The sequence below is a fragment of the Hylobates moloch genome, unplaced genomic scaffold (assembly GCF_009828535.3).
Source record: "Hylobates moloch isolate HMO894 unplaced genomic scaffold, HMol_V3 SCAFFOLD_10, whole genome shotgun sequence".
NCBI classification, from domain to species: Eukaryota; Metazoa; Chordata; class Mammalia; order Primates; family Hylobatidae; genus Hylobates; species Hylobates moloch.
In genome coordinates this window covers 98,624,713-98,652,108 of record NW_026652285.1, presented here as the reverse complement: position 1 = coordinate 98,652,108, position 27,396 = coordinate 98,624,713, and the positions used below count along the sequence as shown (strand labels likewise).

Below are 27,396 nucleotides of genomic sequence, written 5' to 3'. Positions count from 1 at the left end.
ATTCTAGCCAGGCACTGACTCTGGGGTGTGCCCCCACCCCTGGCTCTGCACCTCCTGGGGGTGGCCACACTGTGACTCGGAGCGCCCAACATTGAGACACTACATTGTAATGAATCACAGATTTCAGTCCTTAGAGTGGGGAAGAGAATAAGGTTTGCAGGGTTCCCACCACATGCCCTGGACCCCACATTGGGACCCTCACCCACTTCACCCTACCCCAGTACCTCAAAGGCCCACCCAGGGTCAGGAACTAGACTGACTGGCCTCCCAGGCCCCATTGTTCCCACTAGCCTAGAGAGCCCCCTTGGAAGGACACAGAGCCGCCACTTTCTGTCAAAGTGGAGAGGATTTGGAGCATGACAACCTGGGTCTCCATCTTGTCTTGGGCCAGTTACTCCACCTCTCAGAGTCTCCATTTCTCCCCGTGACACAGGGAGGAATCCCGGGGTAGGAAACAGTGATCGTGTATGTAAAGCCTCAGGCCCCAGGCTGAGCACACAGCAGGTGCTTCAATGGTGCTACTGTTAGGCCCACAGGCAGGCCGGAGCAGAACGGGAGGGGAGATGGCTCGATGCTGGGGCCCTCGCTGCCAGCACGACCCACCTATATCCATTTGGCATCACAAAGCACCCCGTGAGACAGGTTCTGCCGTGACCCCATGGTAAACAGCGGGTATGTGACTTGCCCTCGTCCACAGCAGAGTGGGCTGGTCTGGAGATAATGTCAGTGTAACCTCTGCCCTGGTGACCACCTGTAGCAGCAGCAGCTCCTCTGAGGCCTTCCTCACATCCCCTGGGCTGCACCCTATGCAGGGCCCCATGCAAATGGGGTGTCCATAAGCAGGTGGACTTTACAGCCACCCACAGCTCCCCTGCTTTGAGAAGGGCAGGTGTGAAATTTTATGCACACCTACGTTTCTAATGTCCCAGCCAGCCATTTTTTCCCTGAGTTATCAAAAAAAGAAAAAAAAATCTATATATGACAATCAGGTTGGCTTTTATGATTTACTGAAAATCAAAGACAAACGGGGACTTTTTTGTCTTGTTTTTGCTATGACAGGTTTAGAAATTTGTTGTACTACATTGATTCAATTTTCCTTCATTTCAGCCATCTTTCAATAATGCAGCCGGCTTCTGCTAGCTGGGTACACAAGAGAAAACCCCAAGGAATGGAGAATATTGAAATGGTTCTACCATTTCCATCTTTGAGATGAATGTTCCTCTCGGAGGAGAGCTGGCTGTGGCTTGTGACTGCTTAACCACCCGCTCTACAGAAGAGAAGCCACACACCCCGTGCTGTCTGAGGGAAACAGGAGGGCTCTGGTGGTCTGACTCAACTCCCTTTCCTCAGCGTTATCATCCGCACACCAGTCCTGGGCTTCTTCCTTTTTTTATTAGGAAAATGTGTGAACTGTTTGAAACCAGGCTGCCAGATGCGTTCCAGCTTATGAGGCACAGTGGAGGGTACCCTGACCTGCCCCTAAATCGTGGAGAGGCTCAGTCACTTCCCGAAACCCCTCCTGGTGGCAAATAATAAAACAAAACAAACGGAGGAAGAAGAGTCAACCTGGTGCCTGTCCTCCAACCTCCACCTTCCCAAAGCTGAGACTTCTTTTAAAAAAGGAGAACTGAGGCTCCGTCTGTCACATAAAACATTCTGACTTAGAAAAGACAAGACGTGGGTCACATTTGACTGGAAGGAGGAAATACACTAGAATTGAGTTGCTTTATCTAAGAAGCACATTTGGGCGAAACGAAAGTGTTTTAGAAGAGAACGGAACACCTCTACCTGTCTCTCTCTTGGAGTGGATCCCTAGGGAAACACGAGAGACGCTGGTGTGCAGGCAATGGCCCAGGCCTGCCCTCCCCTGCCCTGACGGCTTGCTTACCTCTTTTTCGATTTCTGCTAGAGATTTGATGGTGATTCCCAGGAGATCAAAGGGCTGCATCTGAAAACACAGATGAAGCTGCCGTTTTAAATAGCTGGAAAATGCTCCTCCCACACTTACGTTGATGCATGACAATGGTAACACCTCAAGCCACGGTGTGATCTAGCGTTTCTCCACCCACTTTCCACAGGAGGACAGTCAGTGGGACTCTCGGTCATGCGTGGGGGTGGCAGGAGAAGTGACGATAGAGCCTGCTGCAGGAATGTGGCCCTCAAGGGGCTGGCCCCTGTGCTGTGGGACCTTTGCCTAGTTGTGGTCTGTGGCACCCAGGGGGACCCAGGTCTCCTGGAAGACTGATCGTGGCTGGCCTGCTTCACCTGTCTTCTCCCCCTGCCAGCAGAACACACAGGCAAGGTTTGCTCTTTCTCGCTGCAACTATAAACCGGAGGTGCCCAAGCTCTCCCCGGAGGCCGCCCAGCCACTGTGTCTGGGTAAGGCAGGAGGTTTAAGGAACTCCAGGGAGGAAGAGTTCCTTAGGGGAATCCAGGGTAGGAGCTGGGGGGATTCTAGATCTTTGGAAATGCCAGGTAAATGAAACAACTGCCCATCAAATATCGTTTGAGAAATCGATGTGGAAAAAATGATAACATTGCATGTTAATGAGAGTTTTTATAATTTCATGAAGATTGGAGACTTAAAAAAAATGCTGGCTTTTCAACAGACAGCATGAAAAATCAAATACACATGGCAGTGAGTGAGCTAGAGGCCCACAGAAGCCTGGACTCAGAGGCTTGGAGGGCAGAGGGCGTCCAGTCCATGTAGCTCCCGATCTGAGTCCCTGCTGGGCACATGAGTGTTCTGTGTTCCCCAGAGGGGTCCCTGGCCCAGCCTCCTGGGGCCCAGGCTAAACCTGAGGGCCTTTGACAGAACCCCAGGGCCCTCATGGTCCTGAAGGGCGGTAGCTCAGGGATGGGAGTGGAGCTGGAGCCTCCGCGAAGCCAGCAGGGGTTTCCTGCGTGGCCGGCTCTGGAGTCTGAGGACCCAGACTCAAAACCAGTCTCAGCGCCTCCTGGCAAGGCAGCTGCGGGTTAAATCCCTTCCTCACTCCCTCATCCATTACAAGCGGCGGCCCCCGTGGCCGGGCTGCGGGGCGCTGCACTGAGAAAAGCAGGGAGCGCAGGGCACCAGGCCTGGCTGGGTGTGTGTCCTTGGAGCCGTGGCCGAGGTGGCAGCGCCCAGCAGCAGCACATTCGCGAGGGCGATCTTGGGACGGGGCCACCGAGTCACACATTCCGCTCACGGCTGCTCTGCCAGTAGCCATGGAACAGTGTGGTGCTCTCTGTGCTGCCAGAACGAGGGACGCGAGAGCGGGGCCGCCTGCCCGCGATGCCCGGGACCCAGCAGAGGTGCAGCTGCTGTGTCATTAGGCTCTAACCACCCCACTAAATTCTCCCAACTGGAGCTGGTGAGCAGGACAGAGTAGCCTCTCCCAGGGAACGGCGGGAGAGGCGCCAGCGTCGCCATGGCAACGCGGCCCCGTGGAGTCGGCTGAAGTTACTGGAGCTCCGCATGTCACGTCACGAGCATTTTTCAAGATTAAGCTGCTTACCAGAAGGGTTCAGAGGAGGCCTATTCTATTTCACGAAAATGGAAACTACAGAGCAGGTCAAATCGCAAGCCGGGTGGTTTTAAGCTGGATCCAAGAAAAACACTGAAGGATTCTTTAGCTGTGCCCAAGCTGGGGCCTTCATGTTTATTAGCTACTCAAGGCCAACTTCTGCAGAAAGGATCAAAACCAGAAACGGGTTTGCTGAGCCAGCGTGGGGCAAGCCTGTGCAGCTGGGAGGGGGCCACTGCCACCTCGGGGGCTGGCGCCATTGGAGGGCCGACCCTAGCAGTGAGAGGCAGAGACCCCACTGCCATGCAGGGTGGCCGCCCCTCACAGTCTGAAGTCGGCCTTCGGTCGCAGCCAGCTCCCTCGCTCCCTCTGATAAAAAGATGGCGTGAGCCTGGCCTGTGCCAGAGTGCTGATGTGGATGGTGCAGCCCATGCTGGACTGGCGTGGACAGGAGACCACAGCTAGAGGCACCACATCTGCATGGCGGCCCCCGTGTCAGAGCGCATAATGCAGCTATGACAATGGGAAAACGAGGCAGCCTCCTTTCTACAGGAAATTGTCATCCTTAAGTAAGAACGAACAAAACTTACTAAGTTGGACTTGGGAGACAAAGAACATTCACAACCAGGGAAGCTCAGGTCGGGTTAATCACGTGCGGCATGGCAAAGGCTGGGTGCACCTGAGCTTGTCTGACAGCCTCTTGCTACTTTCCCATCCCCAAGCTGTTGTTTTCTTCATTTTTCCAACATCTACTACATGGGGCACTGGCTGATAGGGCCAGAGATGCACACGACCCACCCCCAACCTCAGGAGTTTCGGTCACTGGGTTGCGGGGTTCAGCTTCCAGCGGGAGAGAGGACACACAGGCAGACAAGATTCCGGTAGGGGAAGGAGCGTGAGTGCTGCCAGAACAGCCCTGCGTGCCATGTAAATCAGGATGGAGGGACCTCAGGCTAGGGGGTGGCAGAGGGGAAGGGCGATCATGCATAAAACTTACACTTTCTGGAACACAAGAAAACTTCTCTGAAATCATAAAAGGCACACCATCCATTGCTGCAAAAGAAGAAAAAAAAAGATGGCATTAAAGGTATTGAAGATGGCGTTTAGTTGTCCAGCAATTGAAGACGTTGAAACAGAGAATATGAATCCGTCACTGGATGGAGCCAGGTGACATCCAGCACAGATGTGCAGGAGCTGTGAAAGAGGACAGGTCCCACCCCTGCTGCCGGGACACACAACGTACTGAGAGAGGCAGGTGCCTCATCATCCCCTGAGCACCAGGCAGTTGTGTAGACAAGAGCTCTAGGAGCAGAGAGCGGCTGGTCTAGAACCCCCACTCTCCACCCCTGGAGTCTGGTCTCTGATCTGTAACGGGAGAGTCACCAGGGGCTGGCAGCCGGATGAAGGTGACACAGCTGGCAGGGACAGGCTGCAATGAGATGAAGGTAGTAAGCACGTGCATTAGACATGCTCTAAGGTGCTGCTGGGCTCCGGGGAAAGTCTAAGTGGGAAGAGACAGGAGCTCAGGAGTCAGATTGGCTGGGTTCAAATCCCAGCTGCTGACTGCAGATGAGCAACTGAAGTTGAAAGACGAAAAACTGAAGTCACATTTAAAAAGATAGCGCCGCCTACATGACAGGGTGTCTGTGCATCAGAAGTGGAGTGTGTGGGGCGCCTGGCCAGCGCTGGCACAGAGCGGGTGCTTGGCAGGTGGGGGCAAGAGTGGCTGTCGCTGACTCTCAGTCACTCAGACCCAGGGCGTCAAGGGCTGACTCGAGGCTCACCAGTGTGCTCAATTTTAACAGGACGCGAGAAAAAGGGCATGGAACGGGGACGCAACGACGGAGAAACCAGGGGCCCAGGGGCATGGTTCCTTTTCTGTGGCCGCCCCTCCCTCCACCCTGTCCCAGGGGATCGCTGTCAAAAGCACACGGACAAAAATGACCCAGGGTGTGCCTCCGTGAGTGCTTCTCTACGAATTATAACCTCAGAGAGGAGGACTCTGGTGCCACACCAGGACTGGAAATCCTGCCACATTGAGGAACAGGTCACACTGGACGAGACGTGATACCGGCATTCACAGAGCCAATGCGGCAGCCATGTGGCTGCTGGGACAGTGGTAGGGGCCTCTCCAGTGTCAGCTTCTTCCTTAGGTCTGGGAAGAGTCGGGAACATGCAGCCGCAGTTCTAAGGGGCCTGGTCATGAGCGCAGGGATGCGGAGCCCCGAAGTCAGGGGTGGCCGCACCCTGAGGTGGTGGCTATGCAGTAAATTGTGGTTTCAGGGAGAAATGGAGTGAGCACCACGGAAGCCAGGTAGAGTGTGGGGGCAGCGTTGGGCAGTGCGCTCCCGGGACCAACAATCTTTGCTTCCCCCAGTGTTTCCAGGAATGATGACTTCTCTGGAACCTTCAGTGGTCATATTTGTTTTTCTCAGTCCTAACAAAGAAAAGTAGCAGAAGCAGAAAGCAGCAAAGGAAGAGGAAAGGACATAAGAGAAGAAACCTGGGACAGATCCTCGCAATCAGCAAGAAAAGACGAATGGCTCATGCTATGTTTATACGGGAATAAAACATCATAGAACTCTGCTCACGCTTTATTTTAGGGAAGGAAAGAAACGAAACCTTCTTGGATCAGCATGAAGAAAAAGACATAGCACAAGTGGCGGCAGTCACTGCATTCCCTGCACCCTCCTCTCTTAGAAGGGCCGCTGTCCAGTGTGGCTGCTGGACTTAGACAGAGACTCCTGGTCAGAGGCCTTCTCCCATTTCAGGTAGTGCTTGGCAACCTGCTGTGAGCTGCCGGAAGAGACAGGACAAATGGCCCGAACAGGCAACACTTCCCCAGAAAGTGGGGTGAGGGGAAGGCCCCAAACAATCTCATTCAGTACATCCCGCATTCAGGCCTCAATCTCGTTCAGTACACCCCGTGTGCAGACCTGCACGTGAACTCTGAGTACCTATGTGTGTGTGCTGCTTCACAGATGAAAAAGTTCAGCAATGAATAAAGGAGCCTCGAAGAGCCACAAAGCCTTCTAGAGAGGGGCAGAGTCGAGTCCCACCGGATATCCAGGAAGAGGTGTGCCAGCTCCCGCCACCGTCTGCCCGACCTGACTTCCATGCCCTTCCCAGTGCTGCTGAGATGGGCCGGGCACTCGTAACACTTCTGATCATTTGAGATTGGGAAGCAGAGGCTCTGAGAAGTCGGTGCTTGCTGGGGTCACAAAGGTAGGCAGCAGTGGCCCCAAAGCTCTGGATAGTACAGGCTACTTGACCTCCCCAGTAAAGTCCAGAAGCCCACTCTTCACCCGTCATGTTCCTGCTCTCTGCCCACACCCACCTCTTCCACGGCTTCTCTTGCCTGCTAGACAGACAGCAGGGTCCACAGCAGAGTCCTCCCTGCACGCCCAGGTACTGTGCATAGGCCCTGGCAATCGCTCCCCTGCAGAACCCACTCGCCATTCATTCCCTAGGCTTTCTGCCTCTGATGTTTTAAAGACCTTATTAGTATTTGGGGGTGAAGAACTGCCTCTTACTGGTGACAGTTGTTTCTATCTACATGTCACTGTATGTCTAGGGATCCTGTGTGTTACAAAGGTGGTAAGGGGATGTGCAAAGACCTGATTACACCAGGAACTGAGGGGGCTGGAAAGTACTGGGGGTGGCAGAGAGGAAGGGGGGCTCCTCCCATGGGAGGCCTCCCTAGTCAGAGGCTGTTGGTACTGCCTGTGCCTCCAATGGACAGAGAGGGGCAGGATTTCCAAGATGGGGGTCTCGACTGGCATTGAAGGCTCTGGCCCCTTGTACCTGACCCTCTTCCCGGCTTACCCATCCCTTCCTCCTTCTATGCCTGTGCCTCAACTGTCCTTTCCAGTCTTCTGAGTGCCTCTCCTGCAGCACACCTTCCCCGAGGCCCTCCCCGGGGTCTGGCCAGGCCCGTGTCTCCTCTTCTCTTCTGGTAGGTGCATGTGCGAGTCACCTCTGCATTCCAGGTCCCCAGCCAGGGGTAGGGCCTGGAGGCTCAGGGGCTGTGCTGGACAGGGAGGGCTGCTGTTCCATGCACGGGGATCTGGGGAACTGGGCAGGGGGCTCCAGCCTGGGGCAAGTGCCTAACCTCTCTCAGGACCTGGGGACCCTGCTCACTGCCACCCCCGCCTGCTGCTGCTGGAGATGAAAGCCATGGATGGAAGAAGCCTGGGAATCACTTCTAGGAACTGGGAAGATCTAAGCAGGGAGGGAAATGTTTTAAAAAATTCATATAAAATTAACCATTTTAAAGTGAACAATCAGTGGCGTTTAGAACATTCACAATGGTGTGCGATCACCACCTCCATCTAGTTCCAAAACATTTCCATTGCTCCAAAGCCAAACCCCTCATCCATTAAGCAGTTTCTCCCTGCTCCCACAAGGAGCGTGTGTTTCTTTCTCCTTCCAACTGATGGTCATGTCTTTGAAAGAGAAGGATCTAGAAAACAGGTGGTCCCGTAAGCCTGGCTTTCTGACCACAGCAGCCAGGCCTCCTGTCATGCTGCACTCTTGCCTTGCTAGTCAGCAGAGGAGATGAGGAAGAATGGGTTTGCCCAGACTGGCTGCTTTGAGTTGAGGGCTTTAAATACAAATCAAGGAGAAAAAAGTAACTTGTTGATATGGTTTGGCTATGTCCCCACCCAAATATCATCTTGAATTGTAGCTCCTATAATCCCCATGAGTCGTGGGAGGGACCCAGTGGGAGGTAATTGAATCATGGGGGCGGGTTTTTGCCATGCTATTCTTATGAGTAAGTCTCATGAGATCTAATGGTTTTATAAAGGGGAGTTTCCCCTGCACATGCTGTCTTGCCTGCTGCCATGTAAGACATGCCTCTGCTCCTCCTTTGCCTTCCACCATGATTGTGAGGTCTCCCCAGCCATGTGGAACTGTGAGTCCATTAAACCTCTCTTTCTTTATACATTATGAAGTCTTAGGTATTTCTTCATAGCAGTATGAAAACGGACGGTACACTTGTAAAACTTAGATATCAACAATAGCATTTTTTTTGTGTATATATTGACATAGTTTAGATGTATGTCCCTGATAAGCCTCATGTTACAATGTAATCCCCAATGTTGGAGATGAGACCCGGTGGGAGGCATTTGGGTCACGGCGGTGGATCCCTCATGGCTTGGTGCTGTTCTCATGGTAGTGATTCTCACGAGATCTGGTTAAGTGCATGGCACCTCCCCTGGCCCTCTCTCTCACTCCTGCTCTGGCCATGTGATACGCCTGTTCTCCCTTCACCTTCCACCATGACTGGAAGCTTCCTGGGGCTTCCTAAGAAGCAGATGCCAGTGCCATGATTCCTGCACAGCCTGTAGAACCATGGGCCAAGAGCCAATTCAATCTCTGTTCTTTATCAATGACCCAGTCTCGGGTATTCCTTTATAGCAACATAAGAACAGCCTAACACACAAATATATATATATATCACATATATTATGTAAAAATATACCTTTTCATAGATTATAGATTTACATTTTTTTTTTTTTTTTTTTTTGAGACGGAGTCTCACCCTGTCGCCCAGGCTGGAGTGCAGTGGTGCGATCTTGGCTCACTGCAAGCTTCTCCTCCCGGGTTCACGTCATTCTCCTGCCTCAGCCTCCCAAGTAGCTGGGACTACAGGCACCCGCCACCATACCTGGCTAATTTTTTTGTATTTTTAGTAGAGACAGGGTTTCACTGTGTTAGCCAGGATGGTCTCAATCTCCTGACTTCGTGATCCGCCCGCCTCAGCCTCCCAAAGTGTTGGGATTACAGGCATGAGCCACCATGCCTGGCAGATTTACATTTTGTATATATAATATGTAAGGTATAAATTATATATTTCCATTGTAAGTGCATACGTATGCATATGCATACACGCACCCACATATGATTAGGACAAGGCCCTCACTTAGCCACTGAGAGACTGCAGGGAGCGGGCAGGGTGCTCACCCTGCCTCCCAGTGGGCCCTGAAGTCCCTCAGAGGCACTTCCCGTTCATCTGCAGGCCCTCTTCACACCTGCCCTCCAGAGGTGAAGCCCTCTCTTCCAGACCTTCTGGGGCACCCTGGGGAGTTGGTGGGGCCCATGGCCAACCTGCTCCACATGAAGGCGTCGAGGTGTCTGGGTGAGGGCACCTTCTGGCCCTCAGGTAGGCTCAGCGGTAACACCTTAGTGAGGAGGCAAAGATGAGATGTAAGATCATTGCAGGATGCCCCACAGCAGCCACTGGGAGGGAAGGAAGACGCATTCCTGAAATGTCTGAGGCGGAAGAGGCAGCAGCAAGGGGGGCCCTCAGGACTTTGATGGCCTCGCTCCACCCCTCGGCCCACGCGCTCCTGACTGGACCAGCAGCAGAGATGAGGAGACCTGCTCCGACCTAATCCTGACTGCAAGGAGGAGCTGTCTGGTCAAGCGACAGAGACGGGAGCCTTAGGACAGACCACCACCGTCTGAGAGTTCACGGCAGAAGGAGGGGCATAGTCAGATGCTCCCTATGTTCTTCTAGAAAACAGACTTTTATTTTTTGTAGAGATGGGGGTCTCACTATGCTGTCCAGGCTGGTCTCGAACTTCTGGCCTCAAGTGACTTTCCCAGCCCAACTTCCCAAAGTGTTGGGATCACAGGTGTGAGCCACCACACATGGCCTAGAAAACAGATTTTAACAAACTCAGAGGAAAGAAAGAGGAGGTGATAGGATCCCATGGGCTGAAGCTCACAGTGGGAGCTGAATCGAGAGGAGCGGGGCTCTCACAGTGCCCCTCTCACCAGCACAGGGAGGCTCCAAAGAGAAGCAAGTGCCACCAGGACCAGCAAGACTCTGCTAAGCAGATAATCTGCCCACCAAATCCCACTTATTTTAGAAAGTCTAGTATATCAAAGATTAAAGCATGCTGAAATAATATGGATTTCAGCAAAGCATCTTACAAATTTTCTCATGTTATCTATGTACACAAGATGGATAAATACAGCTGGCTACTGTGGAGGTTAGCAGAATCCATAACTTGCTGAACCACACATTCAAGAAGCTGATTAAGAGACCAATGATAACCTTGAGTGACCCCTGTGAAAGGTGCCCAGGGCATGATCAGTGACTCAAATGAAGACACACAGGGTATGCTCATCTAATGCATGCCTGATGGGAAGCCGAGGTGGGCAGTCTATAAACCCGATAACAGAGTGAAAACCAGTAAAGTCTCAAAAAGTTGTGATCGTGGGCCAAATGTAATGGAAGGAGTTCACTAGAGACCCGTGAAGAGTCTCGTAGTGTAGGTCCAAAAACCCAACTGTGTTGGATGGAATGGAAGAGGCGTGGAATAACAGCAGGAAACAGGAAAGAAGGCGGCTGTAGGTGAGTAAGTCAATGACGTGATCTGACTATTTAAATGGAGCATCATAAGTTTACAGTGCCGCAGTCCTGGTGCATGGATGAGGAGTCACTCACCCTGGTCTACTTGGAGCTTGAGTGGGGCACTCAGAGCCAGGACCACCTTCCCAGAGGGTGATCCCGGGGGGCCTTCAAGGAGGCCAGAGTGGTGAGGGAACCTGAAGCCAGACCACGTGAGGGAAAGGAGAAGCAGCCATCAGGTTCGATGGCCCAGGAAGGCACAATCCTGTTCATTTCTGTTCATCCTAGCACCCTGCCCAGCACCCCCAGAGCCCCGTATGGTGTCCAGCACATGAGAACTGCAGCAAAAGTGGGAGTTCAGATAAGAGAAGACTTGAGGTGAACATTATCAAATGTCTGCACGTTTTCATGGTGGTCACAGCATAAGGGGCTAGACGCCGACAGCGACTTGCTGGGGAGCTAGGGAGGGATTTTGTGTGTTGGGTAGAAAGCTGATCTGTGGGACTGCTAAATCCCCTCTTAATTCCATAACATCCATGTCTCCTCTCATCTGGGTAGCCTTTTCATATTTTAAAATACCTAGAGGTTTGCAAATCATAATTCTTAAAATCAACGGCATGCATTCTTCATGCGTTCCAAAAGAATGTTCATGAATCATCTCCGCCCTGGCTTCTCCTGGGGAGCCACGTTTACTTCCTTCCTTTCTTTTTCCCTAGCTGAAACCAGCATTTTGTCTTTGTTATTATTTGAGAGCAGAGAGACTGTGATGTTCTAGCATTTAGTCTATTTCTGAGTCCCATGCAGGGTGACATGCTGTTCGAGGAGCTGGATAGAGACAGAGCTGGGAATGAGACACACATTTTCACCCCTGACCTGCCCCTCCCATGCAGCCTAAGGGCTTGGATGGGGCTTCTCCCGCCGACACTGCCTGACCAGTCTGCAGTCACAACCCAGATGCAGGGACAGCACCTGCCCTTTCCTTGGCAGAGCCAAAGACGACACCCAGGTATACAGCGGCCCTCTCTCCAGGCCCTGGAGCTCTCAGTGTGCCATGACAAAGCCCCCCACCCGCAACAAACCTGGGAGGTAAAGAAGTTCTCCCCAAGCCCAGTTCTACAAAATAGAAAAGGAAAGGAAATCCGTGCTTACTGCCCATACACAAGGTGGTGAACATGCATCAAATAACTCAAGCCTCAACATTACCACTTAACGTGGTTTGAATCTGTGTCCCCACCCAAATCTCATGTCCAGTTGTAATCCCCGGTATTGGAGGGGGGGCCGGGCGGGAGATGATTGAGTTATGTGGGGAGAGGACTTCTTGTGGATGGTTTAGCAGCATCCCCTTGGTGCTGTCCTTGTGATAGCGAATGAGTCCTCGTGAGATCTGGTTGTTTAAAGGCGTGTGGCACCTTCCTCTCTGTGGCTTTCTTGTTCCTGCTCTGGCATTCTTGCTCCTGCTCTGGCCATGTGATGAGCCTGTTCTGGATTTACCTCCACCATGATTGGAAGCTTCCTGAGGGCTCCCCAGAAGCAAATGTTGCCATGCTTCCTGTACAGCCTGCAGAACCATGAGTCAATTAAACCTCTTTTCTTATAAATTACCCAGTCTCAGGTATTTCTTTATAGTAATGCAAGAATGAACTAGTACACCACTTGCAAGGCTTAGAGGAGTTATGAGGCTTGGCTGGAGCCAGGATTCAAACCCAGAGTGTAACCTGCACTGGGGCTATGGGGGGCTATGGCAGGGAAGGAAGGGCTTGGAGCTTGGCAGACCTGAGTTTTTGCTGCAGCTCAGCAGGTGCAGACGTGCAGCTGTGCACAGGCCACCCCACCTCTCTGAGCCTTACTTGCCCTGTCTGTAAGGTGGGCATAATACTACAGCTGTCTCTGCGGGCTGCGGTGAGGGTTAAGAAAAATGAAATAAGACAACAGAGATAAAGCACCCACCGTGTAGGGAGGGCTGGTCACCTAACCCTGGCTTCTGCTCTTACCAAAAGCCATGTGCTGGGGCAGGTTTCCTTTCAGTACTAGGCCAGTGCTTTCTTCTTCTTGTTGTTTTTTTAAAATTTTTTTTTATTTTTGGTGGCAGTTTTAACAAAATGCTGATCCACAGCATCGAGCTACCTCCAGCAGATGAAAGCAAGGATGTGCCGCTGGCTCTGTGGCACAATTAGCATTCTCCTAAACAAACGAGCTTCAACAGAGCTGTAATTAAGCAGGCCTGTAATTAAGTATATGCCCTTTATCATAACGATCATGCTTAAAAATGGCATGATGCATGGAACTCTGTTATTAATGCTGTAATCCCAAACTGAAGTGCGAGTACATAGAAATCAGCGTGTCAGGCCTGTCACCAGAGTGTTTGTAAAATACATTAAAGAAAAAAACCAGAAAACAATGAGCTCATTCAACTGTTCTTTTTACAATCAGGCACTACAAGTCAAGGGGATTGTGAATGCTTACAGATTCTGCAAGGTTTAAACAAATAAAGCTCTAATCCGCTACTGTATTAATCCCACCTCCTATTTTAAAGAAGGAGAAAGGGGGTGGTGGGTTTTTTTTTTTTTTTTGCCAGCTGACCTGAATGCCTGTCTTTGCTATTCTCGGGGAAGCAGTCAGTCCAATCTGCATGCTGCATTTGTTTAGACATAAAATTGGATTCCTGCTTGCACAGACAGCTCTGCCATGAATCTGTAGGAACTTTGCCTGGCAACGATAAGGGATTATAGCTCCTGCATCCTCCCTTCGTATGGGAACTATAATTTTACCTGCCAAGGCAGTCCTCCAGAGCCATCCCTTGATTCTCCCCTCCAAACACACACCTCAGACTTCTGCAGGCTCAACACAAACTCACCAATGACCAACTCCAAGGGCTCCGGACTTAGGACCACCCGTTGCCCCGGAATACCTAGCTGTTCAGAGCCGCCAACCCTTATCCCTCCCCAACGTGTCAATACGCAGCAGGGATGAGGAAATACTCCAATCAACACATGGATTAATTTCAACACACTTGATAAAGAGAGTCATAAAGTCATGTGGTAAAAATGTAAAAATTAAAAAAAAAAAAAGACTCCATTACCAGCATTTCAATTGTTATCTGCTTAAAGTTGTCAAGCGGTGTTAAGCGAACTCGGGTAACAGTACCTCAAAGTACTTGCAGAGATGCTGGTGAACAATGAGGCTTATTGGCAGGTAGTCATTTTCGGAATAAAATTAAATGCAATTGGAGTGGTGGGAGGCCTTTAATTCTTGTACCTGCTCGGGGCTTCGAGCTGTAAATAATCAGCAACCCCAAGCCTTTCTTCTCCCCTTTCCTGTGGCGTTTCAAAAGTCCTTTACAATTTGTGACGGGGAAAATGTCAACAACTCAAGATCTCAAGGCCACTTCTCAAAACTCATTTGCAAACCAAAACACAGAGCCTGTTTTGCTTTCTTGGTGATTTCACTTTGGAGATATTCCTTGGAAGATATTTGTAGATGCCTCTAGAGCTGTCTGCTCAGTGACATTCCAATTGAGTTTACACAGGGCCAACGACTTCCTTCTAGATCCCCAAAGTAATTTGTTTTGCCATATTATTCATAAGCCAAAAGGAGTCATTTATCAGCCACTGCCGGGGCCTCCCGAGTCCCCTGCGTGAGACGCAGCACGGGAGGACGGAGCACAGGTGCCGGAGTCGGACACGTGTGAGCGCCGAGCTGGGCCCAGTGCTTGTTAGCCGTGTGGCTTTGGGCAAGTCACTTAACCTCAGAGTCAGATTTTCATCTGTCATATGAGGATAATTGTGCCCACTCCGCAGCACCGCTGAGGGATCAGACAGCAATGGGAAAGAACAGCCCGACCACAGCAGCCACTCGGAAAATGGGGGCAAGGCTGCGGTTTTATGTCGAAAGCAGCTGTTTCTGCAGGAAATGAGTTCAGACCAGGCCCTACCTCTAACTAGTTCTGTAATTTGGCACAAGTGTTTAATCTCTCTGAGCCTCTCTTTCCTCAGCTGTAGAAGAGAGAAAATAATAATACCTGGACTGCAATGACATTCAAACAAGATAAAAACATAAAGCCCTAGGTACGAACTAACTGCTCAGTAACTGTTAGCCATTCATATTAGTGTTAGTGTTATTACTGCTGTACAGAGGGAAATACCCTTTCACGGTTGACCTTTTTCTACCTGCTTTCACATAAGAATGCAAGTGCAGCCATATTAAATTACACAATCCATGGGCTGTGATACCCAATCCAAAGATGTTCGGTGGGACGGAAGCAATGTTTGCCAACGAGTCACTCATTGGGCACCCAGACCGGGGTGCCCTCATGCCACAAACGAACATTCTCTGAGGTTCTATTTGGCATGAGCAATCTGGATTACACACACACACATACACACACATACACAGCACTGACTCCTCCTAGGCTCCCCGTCTCTACACAGAAGACTGTAATTGAGGGGCCCGCTTCATTCCTCTGTATCCCCAGTGTCCTGGGAGGAATCTAGGGCCACCAGCCCACCCACCTCCTCCTTCAGGGCAGTCCCTCCCTCCAGGGCCCAGGGTGCAGTGCTGGGCTGCAGAACCTCATGCAGGTCCAGGGCAGTTGTCTGAAAGCTATGGGAGCACAGAGGGAGGGCAGCTGCCCTACAGTCCACACACACGAGAAACTCGACACACAACAACAAGAACATTCTCACTGAGCCTCAGAAGCTTGGATCTTGCTTCCAAGTCGAGCCTGACTTGCAATACCAGAGATGGCAGACACCACGGAAAGCCACGGTCTGCGGGACCCAATGAGTTACTCCTCAGCAAACATTGCTTTTGTCCCTCCAAACGTCTTTGGATTGGGGCTCACAGCCCCTGGGTTATGTAATTTAATATGGCTGCACTCCTGTTTTTATGGGAAAGCAGGCAGAAAGGGGTCTATCGCAAAAGGGTATTTTCCTCTGTACAGCAGTAATAACACTAACACTCACTAGTACTAATACTAGTGGCTAACAGTTACTGAGCAGTTAGTTTGTACCTAGGGCCTTATGTTTTTATCTCATTTAAACATCACAGCAATCCAGGTATTGTTATTTTCTTTCTTCCACAGTTTAGAAAAGAGAGGCTCAGAGACATTAAAGAAACGTTTTTTTTTTAACGTTATAAATATTTAATGGCTTGGGGCAGGGATCAACTGCATCTTGCTCAAGGTAAAGATAAAACGCAACTCTGATACTTTTCCACGTGAGTACAAAGGTGCCCTGGTGGTTGAGGGGCCACTGGGTCAGTGCACACACCTGCTGCCCATAGTGACAAACACAGAAACTCCTCAGTGAGCTCGAGACCAAAGGAGCTTTGTAGATGCAGAACAAAACGCAGAACCAAGGTCCAATGCAGATATGTTACCACTAGTGGCGACCACATCCTCTGGAAGAAGGCATGCTCTAAAACAGGCAGTGTGATCTGCAGCAACGGAGGTAACTGACAGCAAGGGCCTGACAGGCATGGCCTGTGACTGCTGAACACGCCTGTCCCCCAGGCTGAGTATCGCATACACCCCCCGGTTGTGGAGCAGGGAACCTCAGGCTTGGAAGACGCGCTTTCCCTGCCAGGGCTCTTTTTACCTTCTCAAAACCAACCCATCTATATTTTTTTAAGTTGTACTCTTTAATACTTCAGCACATGAATATATTTTCTAAGGAAACCATTCCAATAGGATAGCTAAGTCAAAGCACCCCTTGAATCCAGAGCCACTGATCCCTGGGCCTTTCTCAGAGCAAGCCTTGGTAGTGGTCTGTACAAAGTGCCTGGGGTCCTGCCGGCCTGTCTCCTATGCATTCACCTGCGTGTTTGCATGTATAGAAAAAAGACAGAATTTTATTTTTTTATTGTTTATACATGAGTTCTTGCTCTATCACCCAGGCCGGAGTGCAGTGGTGCCATCATAGCTCTCTGTAGCCCCAAACTCCTGGGCTCAAGGGGTCTTCCTGCCTCAGCCTCCCAAGTAGCTGGGATTACAGGCATGAGACACTACAGCTGGCCAGAATTTTGCTTTGTATATATTTGTGTTTTTAATAAAAATAGCATCACAGCATAAGTAACTGTTTTGCAATTTACTTTTTTTCACTTGACTGTCAGAGAGGTTTCCACATCAATTCCTAGAGCTCTGTCTTAGCCTTTTTAACTGTTGCATTGAAGTAGGGTCCAGGGACAACGGAGAACCAGCCCGCCAGGAGTCCTGATGGCCATTCTCAGTGGCCTGAAGGGTATCGTGGGGTCCCTGGGGAGCCACCAAAGGGTCTTTGAGCTGGAGAGAGAGATGGGGAGATTTAGGTTTTAACAACGTCTCCCTGGCTATGGAGAGGAGAATGAATTGCAGGGAGTGAGGCTGGAGCAGGAACACCAGGGAGGAAGTTCTGACACTGAACCAGGCGAGGGACGCTGGTGGCCCGGATGAGGGCAGTGGCAGTAAGAATGGAGTGGCTGGGAAAGACCAAGGGACATTTAGATGGAAGAATCAAGAGACCGAGCCACTGGCTGCAGAGGGGCAAGGCAGAATCAAGGGTGACTACAGGATCCTGGCCTAAAGAGCTGGGAGAATGAAATGCCAGGTACTGACGGGGCATGGGGGCCAGTGGAAAAGCAGCACAGATGAACTCGTGGGTCCCACTGAGCATGTGTCCAGTTTGAGGGGCTTGGGAGACAGCCAAGGGGAGGCAACTGATCAACACTGGTTAGAACATCACGACCGCGAATCAGAGATGGGTGGGTGAGGGCTGCCGGGTAGAGATCCAGAAATGAGGCCTGGTGGGCGGGGATGTGAGGGTGAGTTTGGAAGTAACCAGCATGGTGATAATTGAGGCCATGAGAGAAGATAAATATTCTGGAACATGGTGAGAGAGGCAGGCCTGGGACAGAGCTGAGGAATGTTAACGTTCCAAGCTGGCAAAAACAACGGGAAGATCAGAATGTACTCTGTGATATTGGATCAAAATCAGATGTATCATTATAAATTCGGTTTTAATATGTAGCTGTAGACAGATACATAAGCGCACATCTGTGTGTGTGTACACTTACGTGTATATGTGTACATATATTTCTCTCTACACACACGTGTGCGTACATTTCCCTCTGCTGAGGCAATGGCAGCTCAGAGGGAATGGGCACTCCTCATACCCAGACTCTGCTTTCTAGCATCTCCTCTAAAAGAGACAGGAGCTCTTGGGAGAAGTGGCTGATTCAGTGCTGGGCAGGAAGGGTAAAGGCCAGGAACATCTTGTTGTGCCAGAAAGTAAAGAGGTTCTCAAAGAATCATGGGAACACAGCAGAAGGGCATGAAAGCCAGCCCGAAGGGGTTCCCATTGGCTAAATATGAATCCATTTGAGCATCAAAATAAAAAATGACAACTATGAGTAAGAATACCCTAGTCCATACCAATATAAAGAAATAAACTGGCTGAGGATAAGGGAAACCTCTTCCTTATATACTGGAGAAATGGCAGAGTTATAAAAATCAGTGGATGCTAAAAGTGGCAGGTGAAAATCTGATGAGGAACAAGTTATTCATATAGGCCTACAGTATTCCCCACAAATTACCTACTAATTACAAAGGTAAAAGCAGTAACTTTACAGTGAAGAAACCTGCCATACAGCACCTTCGCCAGGTGATCGAAGCTAACTTCACCAGTACTGGGTCACACCAGTACCGTGGGTCTCCCAACAGGATGCACTGAGAGTGAGACTCTATCGATGGCTTCAGGAGGATTCTTGCCAAAATGCATAACAAATCTCATTATGAGAAAACATCAAACAAGGGATATTACACAAGGTACAGGATACTGAAGTAAAGGATAGGATCTACAACACCTGGGGGAGTCCCCACGTTACAGCCCCAGAAAAGGTGATGTTCAGTTTAAATTACTTCAAATCTGATTTCTGGCTGGGCGCGGTGGCTCACACCTGTAATTCCAGCACTTTGGGAGGCCGAGGTAGGCAGATCACCTGAGCTCAGGAGTTCAAGACCAGCCTGGGCAACATGGTGAAACCCTGTCTCTACTAAAAAAAAAATCCAAAAATTAGCCAGGCATCGTGGCACACGCCTGTGGTCCCAACTACTTGGGAGGCTGAAGCAGGAGGATCACTTGAACCCAGGAGGTGGAGGTTGCAGTGAGCTGAGATTGCACCACTGCACTCTAGCCTGGGCGACAGAGCCAGATCTTGTCTCAAAAAAAAAAAAAAAAAATTTGATTTCCCACAAAAGTGAGTGGCATACAGAAGGTTACTATAGGTCTATCCCAGGGCTGATATCCAATTTGTAATAGAAATGATCACAAACACCAGAGTTACTTAATTATAAAGCATGCATCTCTAGGGCACCATAGAAAGTGCTCTAAAGTATATGTAAATAAATCCAACAATACAACACTTTTTTCCTCCTTAACAACTCCTGGCACCTGTCAGGGCCGGAAGGCTTCTTTGGTGCGGTCTGCAGTGCTAGATGGCAAAAATGGTGGCAAATCCCACTATCCGCGTATGTGTGCCCCCTAGCAATATGATTTGTCATTTCTCCCATCAAGAGGTGTAATCTATTTCTTCACCCCTTGAATCTGGGCTTGGCCATGTGACTTGCTTTGGTGAATGGAACATTAGCAGTTATGACACCAGCAGAGACGTAAACATGCTTGTGAGCCCAGGTTAGACTTCCCTTGCTTTGGAGTGCTGGGTTGGCCAAGTACACAGGCTCAGAGAAGCCTCCTGGAGCATGAGAGATCACGTGGAGCAGACACGAGCATCCCCAGGTAAGGCATCCCTGGAGCAGCCAGCCTGCCAACTACAGACAAGGGGGTGAGGCCATCTCAGGCTATCCCAGGCCATCCGGCTGCAGCCAGGCCATCCCAGGCCATCCAGCCCCAGCCAGGTTGACCCATACCAGCATAATCACCCACTGACCCACAGAGCCATGAGAAATTATAAATGTTGGTTGGTTTAAGCCCTAAGTTTTAGGGTGGTTTGTTATGCAACAAAAACTAACTGATGGAGGGGCTACATCTTTGAGAGGAAATTCAGATAGATTTCTCCAGAAACTGCTCTCTTTGTATCTTTATACTGGCTGCCTTAGAATAAAGTCAGTTAACAGAAAGGGCTTTGGTGTCAGACAGCCCTAGGTTCAAATGCCAGGCCCACCAGGCACTAGCTCTGCACCCATGAAACACACTTATTGAGCCTCTGGAAATGGGGCTGATTATTCTAGGGGAGATGCAAGGATTCAGAAAGATAACACATCTAAAATAAATGTTCAGCATGTGTTAGCCATTATTATCATTACCACCCCAATGATGTGCAGAGGCTGAGAAAGACTCTTGACACACTGCTGGAAGGACCCAGTTTCAATGTGCTCCCTCCACCCCCTGCCCCCACCAATCTGGAGACCACTCGTGTATTTAGAGGGTAAGCTCCATGACAGCTGCACCCCCAGCTCCTAGAACAGCATCTAGCATATAATGGCATCCAAAGAAACCTATTGAATAAGTAACGATGGGAAGAGAACTGGCCTTGGCATCAGGGGGCCCAGCTTTTGGGCAATCAAGTCTGTGCCCCCATCTGAGAGGAAAAGGGTTGGGCTAGATCAGTGACTCATCCTGGTGCTCACTGGTGAGTTTGAAAAGATTGTTGCTGCCTGCCACCCCCAACCCCAGGGGTTCTGATTCAATTGGTCTGAGGAGTGGGCTCTGAGGATCAGCATTTTTTCAAAGCTCCCCGGTGATTCCAATGTGCAACTAGGTTTGAGAAGTCCTGGCCTAAAAGATGTTTAAGATCCAGCTCTGATTGTCTTCATTCTCACAAATGCTGAGTCACCCCAAGTATTAAATATGTATTGGCAATTTGAGAACCTGGATTTAAACCCGAGGATGCAATGTATAAAACTCACTAAGTTGGTCCATCCTACATGACAGCTGATTTCTATAGCCCTCACCCAGATTCTACTCATAAAGTCTTCTCAAAAATGATCTGCAAAGGTAAAAGCAGGTCCTGGGCCTTCCCTTTCCTCCCCTGAAACCAGAGGGCAAGAAGAGAGAAGGCGTCTTGGATGCTCTGGGTGTCTGAAGCCAATACCAGCATAAGAGAGCATCTAAGGGAAGCAAAGCATGCTGGGAGTTACAGGTGTTCTCGTTTAAACCTCACAATGGCCCTGGCACTGGCATTCCCATGCGCCGCAGGAGTCGGAAGCCCAGAAGGGAAGGAACTTGTCAGGGCCGCAAAGTTGGTCAAGGGCAGAGCTGGGTGGACATGGTGATCTCCTAAAACCACTGCCTTCCGCCATGTGAAGGAAGAGAGGGTAACACCTTGCCATGTGACCAGAAGAAGTCATCTAAGATGGAAGTGGAGAAAATATAATCGAGAAGGTGTGAAAGTGAAGGCAAGCTCCATAGAGTTAAGGGATGTTAGGGAGTGTCCTCCGGGCCCTCTCCCAGCAGATGCCATTCATGGCCAAGACAAATATTCCCACGTCAATATCACTGGAGTTCTCTTTCCAGTGCAGACCTCGTGTGCCATTCCTTTACTTAAAAACTTCAATGTTTCCTAAAGCTTATAGGGTCATGTCAAATGCCACAGTCCAGGCCCTTCCAGGTTGATCCCAACCTAGCTTTGTTCCCTAGCTGCTTTCTCCTCCCTGCCACTCTGCTCCCTACACTTTAGGATTTAGCTATTCTGGCCTGCTAACCACTTCCTACTGAGTCAAGCCTTCCATCTGTGATAGGCCTTTCTCCTTGCTGTGGGCTCAGCCTGGTGAGCCCTTTCCTATTTACCTGCTTGTGAACTCCTCAAAGGGCAGAAACATTACCCCCTGGGCTGCCTCCTGAGCTACCACCCATCATAGTGGATGACTGTGCTCCGATCATCTGCCTGGATGTCTTCCCCTGATTATGAGCTCCATGAGGGAACCATGGTCCCTGCTGGCCCAGGGCCTGTAGGCGCGGGAATCCTCAGTAGCCAAGGCCTGGACGAGGTGATGGACAGATGAGTGAATAGTCATGTGCCCAGAAGAAAGCTGCTTCACAATGGGGATTCTTTAGGACTCTATGAAACAGGGACATTCCAACTTCTTACTCGGATTCCATGATTTAATCAGTCATTTATCTGCCCAAGTACGGGAGTGACGAAGATAGTAGGCTTGAGTATTGTGCAAACTGGAAAGCTATAACCTTGTTAGAAATTTTGCTTAAGATTTCAAAAAGACTCCCTATGGGTTAAAAAAATGGTATAAAATATGACACTTGGTACCACAGCACACGGATCTTCTGACCTTCATTAGTGGGACCAAGTTCCCCAAGACCTGAGCACCCTCAAGAGAACCCAGAGAATTAGGGATGGAAGCTTTGGAGCTCAGGCTGGGGGGTAACCCCTCTGGGGACAGCCACCTGGGAGAGGCTATTGAGAGGGCCCCAGGCTTCTTCCTCCTTAGAGCCACCAGGTGATTCCAAAAGATGAGTCACCATGGTGGCCAGGGATAGACCAAATAAAGAGAGACCTGCCACAGAGCGTCGGTAGCAATCTAAACCCCACTTCTATTTTGTGTGAGTTGGTACCACTTGAGTGCATTCGAACCAGCTCATCTCTTCATAATAAAACTTAATTTAAGGAGAAAAAGGGCACTTCTATGCCTTGTATTTTTCTCATCTTATAGCAAGCAGAAATACTGGACTTCTCAGTTCAAAACCGAATACCTGGTTTTCCTACCCCTCACATAGCTACTTGTATCATCTAGCTGAGCTGGATGCAGCTGACAGTCCTCATGGTGCATGTGAGAGGATGGGAGCCCTTATAACTCAAGCCTCTTGGGGATGGGAGGCAGGAGGACACACACCAACCTACACAGAGGTGTGTTTCCAACCAGCAGGACTGTCAAGAACCATTTCCCTGGGAAAGGGCTTCTCTTGAAAGCAGCACACACCACACCCACCAGCCCAGGACTCAGCTCCAATGGACCAGCCCACAGGACAGTGGGGAGATGAGGCAGAAGGTGCAGCGTGAGACGGGGCTGATGCCGAACTGACATGCGCTTTGATCTGGAAATAGCAGGGATGTGCTGAGCTGCCTTCTGTCTGGTCGCTGTGTCTATGAGGCAGAATGTCATCAATTACCCAGATTTCAGATCTAATATTAATCTTTAAAGGGCATGTCACGAAAATGTATCCTCTAAATATTGGTTGTGAGTTCACTCTGTAAGCCTATCAGGGGAAATGGGTGTGAGGTGGCCACCCATCTCTGCCTGTACCTGTCAGGGGCATCTCCTGCCACCTGACAGTAATTCCACCTGAGCTCAGCAGTCCCACAAACGAACAATTCAGCCAGCCACTCTAACCATGGTCTCAGCTCAACCTTAAGATTTAATAACAGGGCCTGCTGGTATTTTTCTAATTTCTGCAGCTGATGAACTTTCAGAGGCAACGTGAGTTGAAATAGCGAGCGCAGAGATGACAAAGAATTCTCATCCAAGGTTCTCTGAACTATCCAGTATAATAAGCACTTGTTCCTTTCTACAATGGGCATATAAAAGAGAAATCTAAATAATAATTGCTGTAATTATCTTGAAAAATATGCAGAGATTAATGGTGATTATGAAAATCTGTATAATTGTTCTCTGAAATCATCTCTGATCAAGTGGTGTCTTGGAATGGCCGCTGCCAGGGAACTTTTAACACTGAACCTCATGTGGGCACGGAAATGTGACATTTCGGCTTTCTCCCTGTAAAATATTACCCTGTGTTTACGAAATTGGTTTTCATCACTTCCAATACCCTGGCCTGCATTTTAACTCTTCGTACCGGTGCCCTGCGGAGGCTCCAAGACGCCCCTAATGGGATGCGTATGTCATTGTGGTTCAAAGCTCCAAGTTCAACTTGTTATTTATTCAAATAATTAATTACTCTTGTATCTATCGAGCAGTTTGTCATGACACATTAATGACTTGATAGACTTCTATGAACTGGTGAACACAGAACAGCAGAGCGTTTTTATCGTCATTTAATTTTAAAACGATCCTATGTGAAATTATCTAGTCGTGAGTGATGGGAGCATAAAGCACAGACTCAGCGAAGCCTCTTTTGGATCATTGCTTTATTAATGGTAACGTCAGGGAAATGAAAAATGCTAACATTGTCATATTCCGCTGCTGGGTGGAGATGAATGGCTGGCAGGTGGGCGAGGGCCCCCATGCTCTCACCCCCACGGGCGCCGACCCCCTCCCAGCGCTGGCTGGCCAGTAGAGGCTCAGGGCCTTGGACACCCACCCGCCTACCCACCCCAGGAGCCCACCTCCACGCCCAGGCTCCCACCTCCACGCCTGGGTTCTCTTTCTGGGTTTACGGCTCTCCATGTCTATTACTTCGTGTGTGTGGTCTTTTTTTTTAAACTTGGATTTTCCACTAGTGATATAAAGCACCCTCACGAAAACATTTCGCTTTATTGCTTTGAACATTAAATGTTATTAATCCAATAGAAAAACGTTAAAGATATTGCTGTCACCTTTAAATGTGAAATGATATTAGGAGCTAAAAACGCTGGGTTAGTAGAAAAGATGTTCCCTTAGTTTCTTTCAAGCCTTGAGATAGGCGGGCTGGGTTGATGATAAAATAATTTTTCTACATGGCTCACAGCACAACATCTGCTTAAAAGAGACTTTCGGTTTAGCTTTTTTTTTTTTTATATAGTGAAAATTGTTTCTCAATTGTTTTAATTACAAACTTGGGAATCTATGCAAGCTACTCTCCAGCAGTGTGATTCAAAGACAACAGACAGCAATCCCCGTAGAAGCCACCAGGGCCAGCCTTTGGGGGTTGTGGGGGTGCTGACGGCCATGCACAGGCCCAGATGGGGACAATGGAACTGGATCAAGGCATCACTCCTGGCCTCCACAGAAAACGAAGAATGGGTGGACTTCTCTTCCTTATGAGGTTCCAGTTTCTGTTTTCCTGATCCCCATGAATAGCTCTACCACCCACCTGGATGTCTGGTCCTAGGGCCTGGGAAGAACAGGGACCTGTCCCCAGACCTCATAACAGTCACCAGTCCTGTAAATCCCAAAGAGGGTGGTGGTGGTGACTCACGTTTTTCAAATGCTTGCTCTGCGCCAGGTTGTAGTCTTGGGGCTTTCTGTGTATTGACTGATTTAATCCTCAAGGCAACCCCATGAGGGATGTGTGTATATTATTATTATTATTATTATTATTACTATCCCTATTTTACAGAGGCCACTCAGGCAAAGAGCAGTTAAGGAACATCCCCAGGAGCACCTGGCCAGCAGAGGTGGAGCCAGGATTGAATCCAGGGAGCCTTCTCATTCCATCTGGCGATCACTCTGGAACTTGCCCTCCTCCCCACCTCCACTGCCCGCCACCACCCCCAGCATCATCTCCCCAATGTGCTGAGGCCTAAATCCACCCTTTGGCCCTCCCTTCTCCAGACCCCAGTCAGGGAGAGGCGATGCCCACCCCTCTGGCCTGCCATTAGCTGCTTGGCTGCTCCTGGCTCCACATCTCTACACCAGGGATAGAGAAAGAAATGGAGTCCAAGCAGATGCTTCTGCAATAGATGGGAAGTGCAGCAGAAGCAGAGCATCTGGGGGCATCTCCTGGCACGGCCAAGAGCACAGCTGGATGTGAGCTGAAGCAGAGACGTTAGAATTCTGAGGATAAACAAATCAAATAATATGGGAAGATATGAGCCAGAAGTTTAGTTTGGCGACTTATGTTGTGGAATGCTTTCCTTTTTCAGACAGAGACAATGAGACCCGAGTGCCTGTGACCTTCCCAGGGATGTGTCCAGCAAGGCGGCAGCAAAGTTGCCTCATTGTGCAGTGAGTGCTGGTCACCTGCATGGTGACGGAGCCTTGTCCACCCTCCTGAGGAGGTGTGAGCAGAACTACAGCCAGCAAGAGCAGTTGGGCGGAGTGTTGTAGGCCCAGCGACCAGAGGGCACACAGCCAACTGATTTGGGGACCTTTAGGGGCCCCCTCAAGAAGACAGGCAGACATCCTCTAGAGCTACTAAGACTGAGTTATAAGACACTGCAGAGGCCACGGCTGGGGAAATGTGGCTTCAAATGGGAGCCCCAAATTCAAAGTCCAAAGCACATGCCCCAAATCGCAGGGGAAGCTGCTTCCCAACAAGAGCGGCTCCACTCAAGAAACCTGCCTGTGAAAACCATCACTGAGCCCCGGAGCCCTTTCTCTCCCTCAAGATGGGTGGGCTGGAGCTGGTGATTCTGGCTGTGAGACAAGCGGCCCCTGTGGGAGAGTGGCAGGTCCAGGTGAGCGGGGCAGGCAAGGATGGGTGCAGGTGAGAGGCCGCTAGAAAAACTACGTCCTCCAAGCTGCCCCACATCCAGAAGAGGCATCCTTCCGCTCCAAAGATCTCAAACCCGCAGGCATGCCACAGTCACCTGGGCTGCGTGTGAAAATACACATCCTTAGCCCCAAGCCTCCCGAGCCTTTGGCTCTGGGACTGCAGGCACAATGGCACCATGAGAAATGCTGCTGTGGGCTGGGTGCCCGCGTGCTGCTGGGGTGAGGGTCTCGTGGTCTCACGGGCACAGTTCTGTGAAGCTTTTCTGCAGCAACAGGGCTCTCCATTACCCAGAAGGACTAACTGTGCTGGGGTCAGGCAGTGATGCAGCTGTGTCTTGGAGACGGCCTTGGACTTTGTGCTGCGCACCATGCTAGACTGTCCCTGTGGGTCACAGTCCCCTAAGGAAAACACAATTGGCCCGTTTTATGGCTCGGAGAGGCAAGGGAGCCACGTGTCAGTCAAGGGGAGGCCTGCAGTGGGACCACTCAGCAGGCCAGGCTCGTGACACTCTGAGCTTATGGCAAGGCATCAAGAAATACCGGTGCCAGAGCACAGCCAGGTAACCTACTTGCCAACTGATTACTTTTTCCTTAGTATGTAACCCAGCCTGGGGGTTCTCTTAGGTCCAGACCTGCTGTGATCCGAGCCCTTAAAACTTGCAGGATGAAAGGAACCCTGAGAGATCCTTGGTCATCCGTCTCTACATCCTCAGTGAGTTTTCTCAGCACTCAGGGTTTCTAAGGTATTGACTTTCAGTAATAGAAAGAAAGAGAATAAATTCAAATGCATTGTGAATGCCTTTTCTGGATTCCACATAGAGGGCGTTTTTTCGGTCTCTCTCCCTACCTAACTCAAAGTGAGCTCTTCCTATTTTGAAGCTAAGGAACACAGTATTTCTAACTTGTGCTAGATTATTGATTTCCTTCCTTGAACCTTTCTGTGCTTCCCTGAGTAATGACTTCCAGCCATTTGAAAATCTGCCCTGGATTTTTTCAAGGGACTCTGGTCACAGTAAAGTATCAGAAGGACACATTTCAATGGAACCTAGCAGCCTAGAAAGATACCAATAAGCCAGGGCTGCTGTCGCAACCAGGCGGGACAAACTGCGGGCTGGAATGAGGGGGAACCACCATGAAACGCAAGGCCCAACAGGACACCCGGGGCCTGTTCTTAAAAATACTTTCCCTAAAGCCCCAGGGGAAGAAGAATA

General features: G+C 50.0%; 1 protein-coding gene across 1 annotated transcript in view; it reads right to left on the bottom strand.

Moving 5' to 3' along the window:
* The window catches only part of MVB12B (multivesicular body subunit 12B), a 184,619-nt gene that overhangs the window by 19,812 nt on the left and 137,411 nt on the right, over positions 1 to 27,396 (bottom strand). The window contains exons 8-9 of the mRNA XM_032164755.2: positions 4,504 to 4,559; positions 1,889 to 1,948 (exon numbers count right to left, since the gene is read on the bottom strand). Of these exons, the coding sequence (XP_032020646.2) occupies positions 1,889 to 1,948; positions 4,504 to 4,559 (116 nt within the window). The remainder of the gene's footprint in view (positions 1 to 1,888; positions 1,949 to 4,503; positions 4,560 to 27,396) is intronic.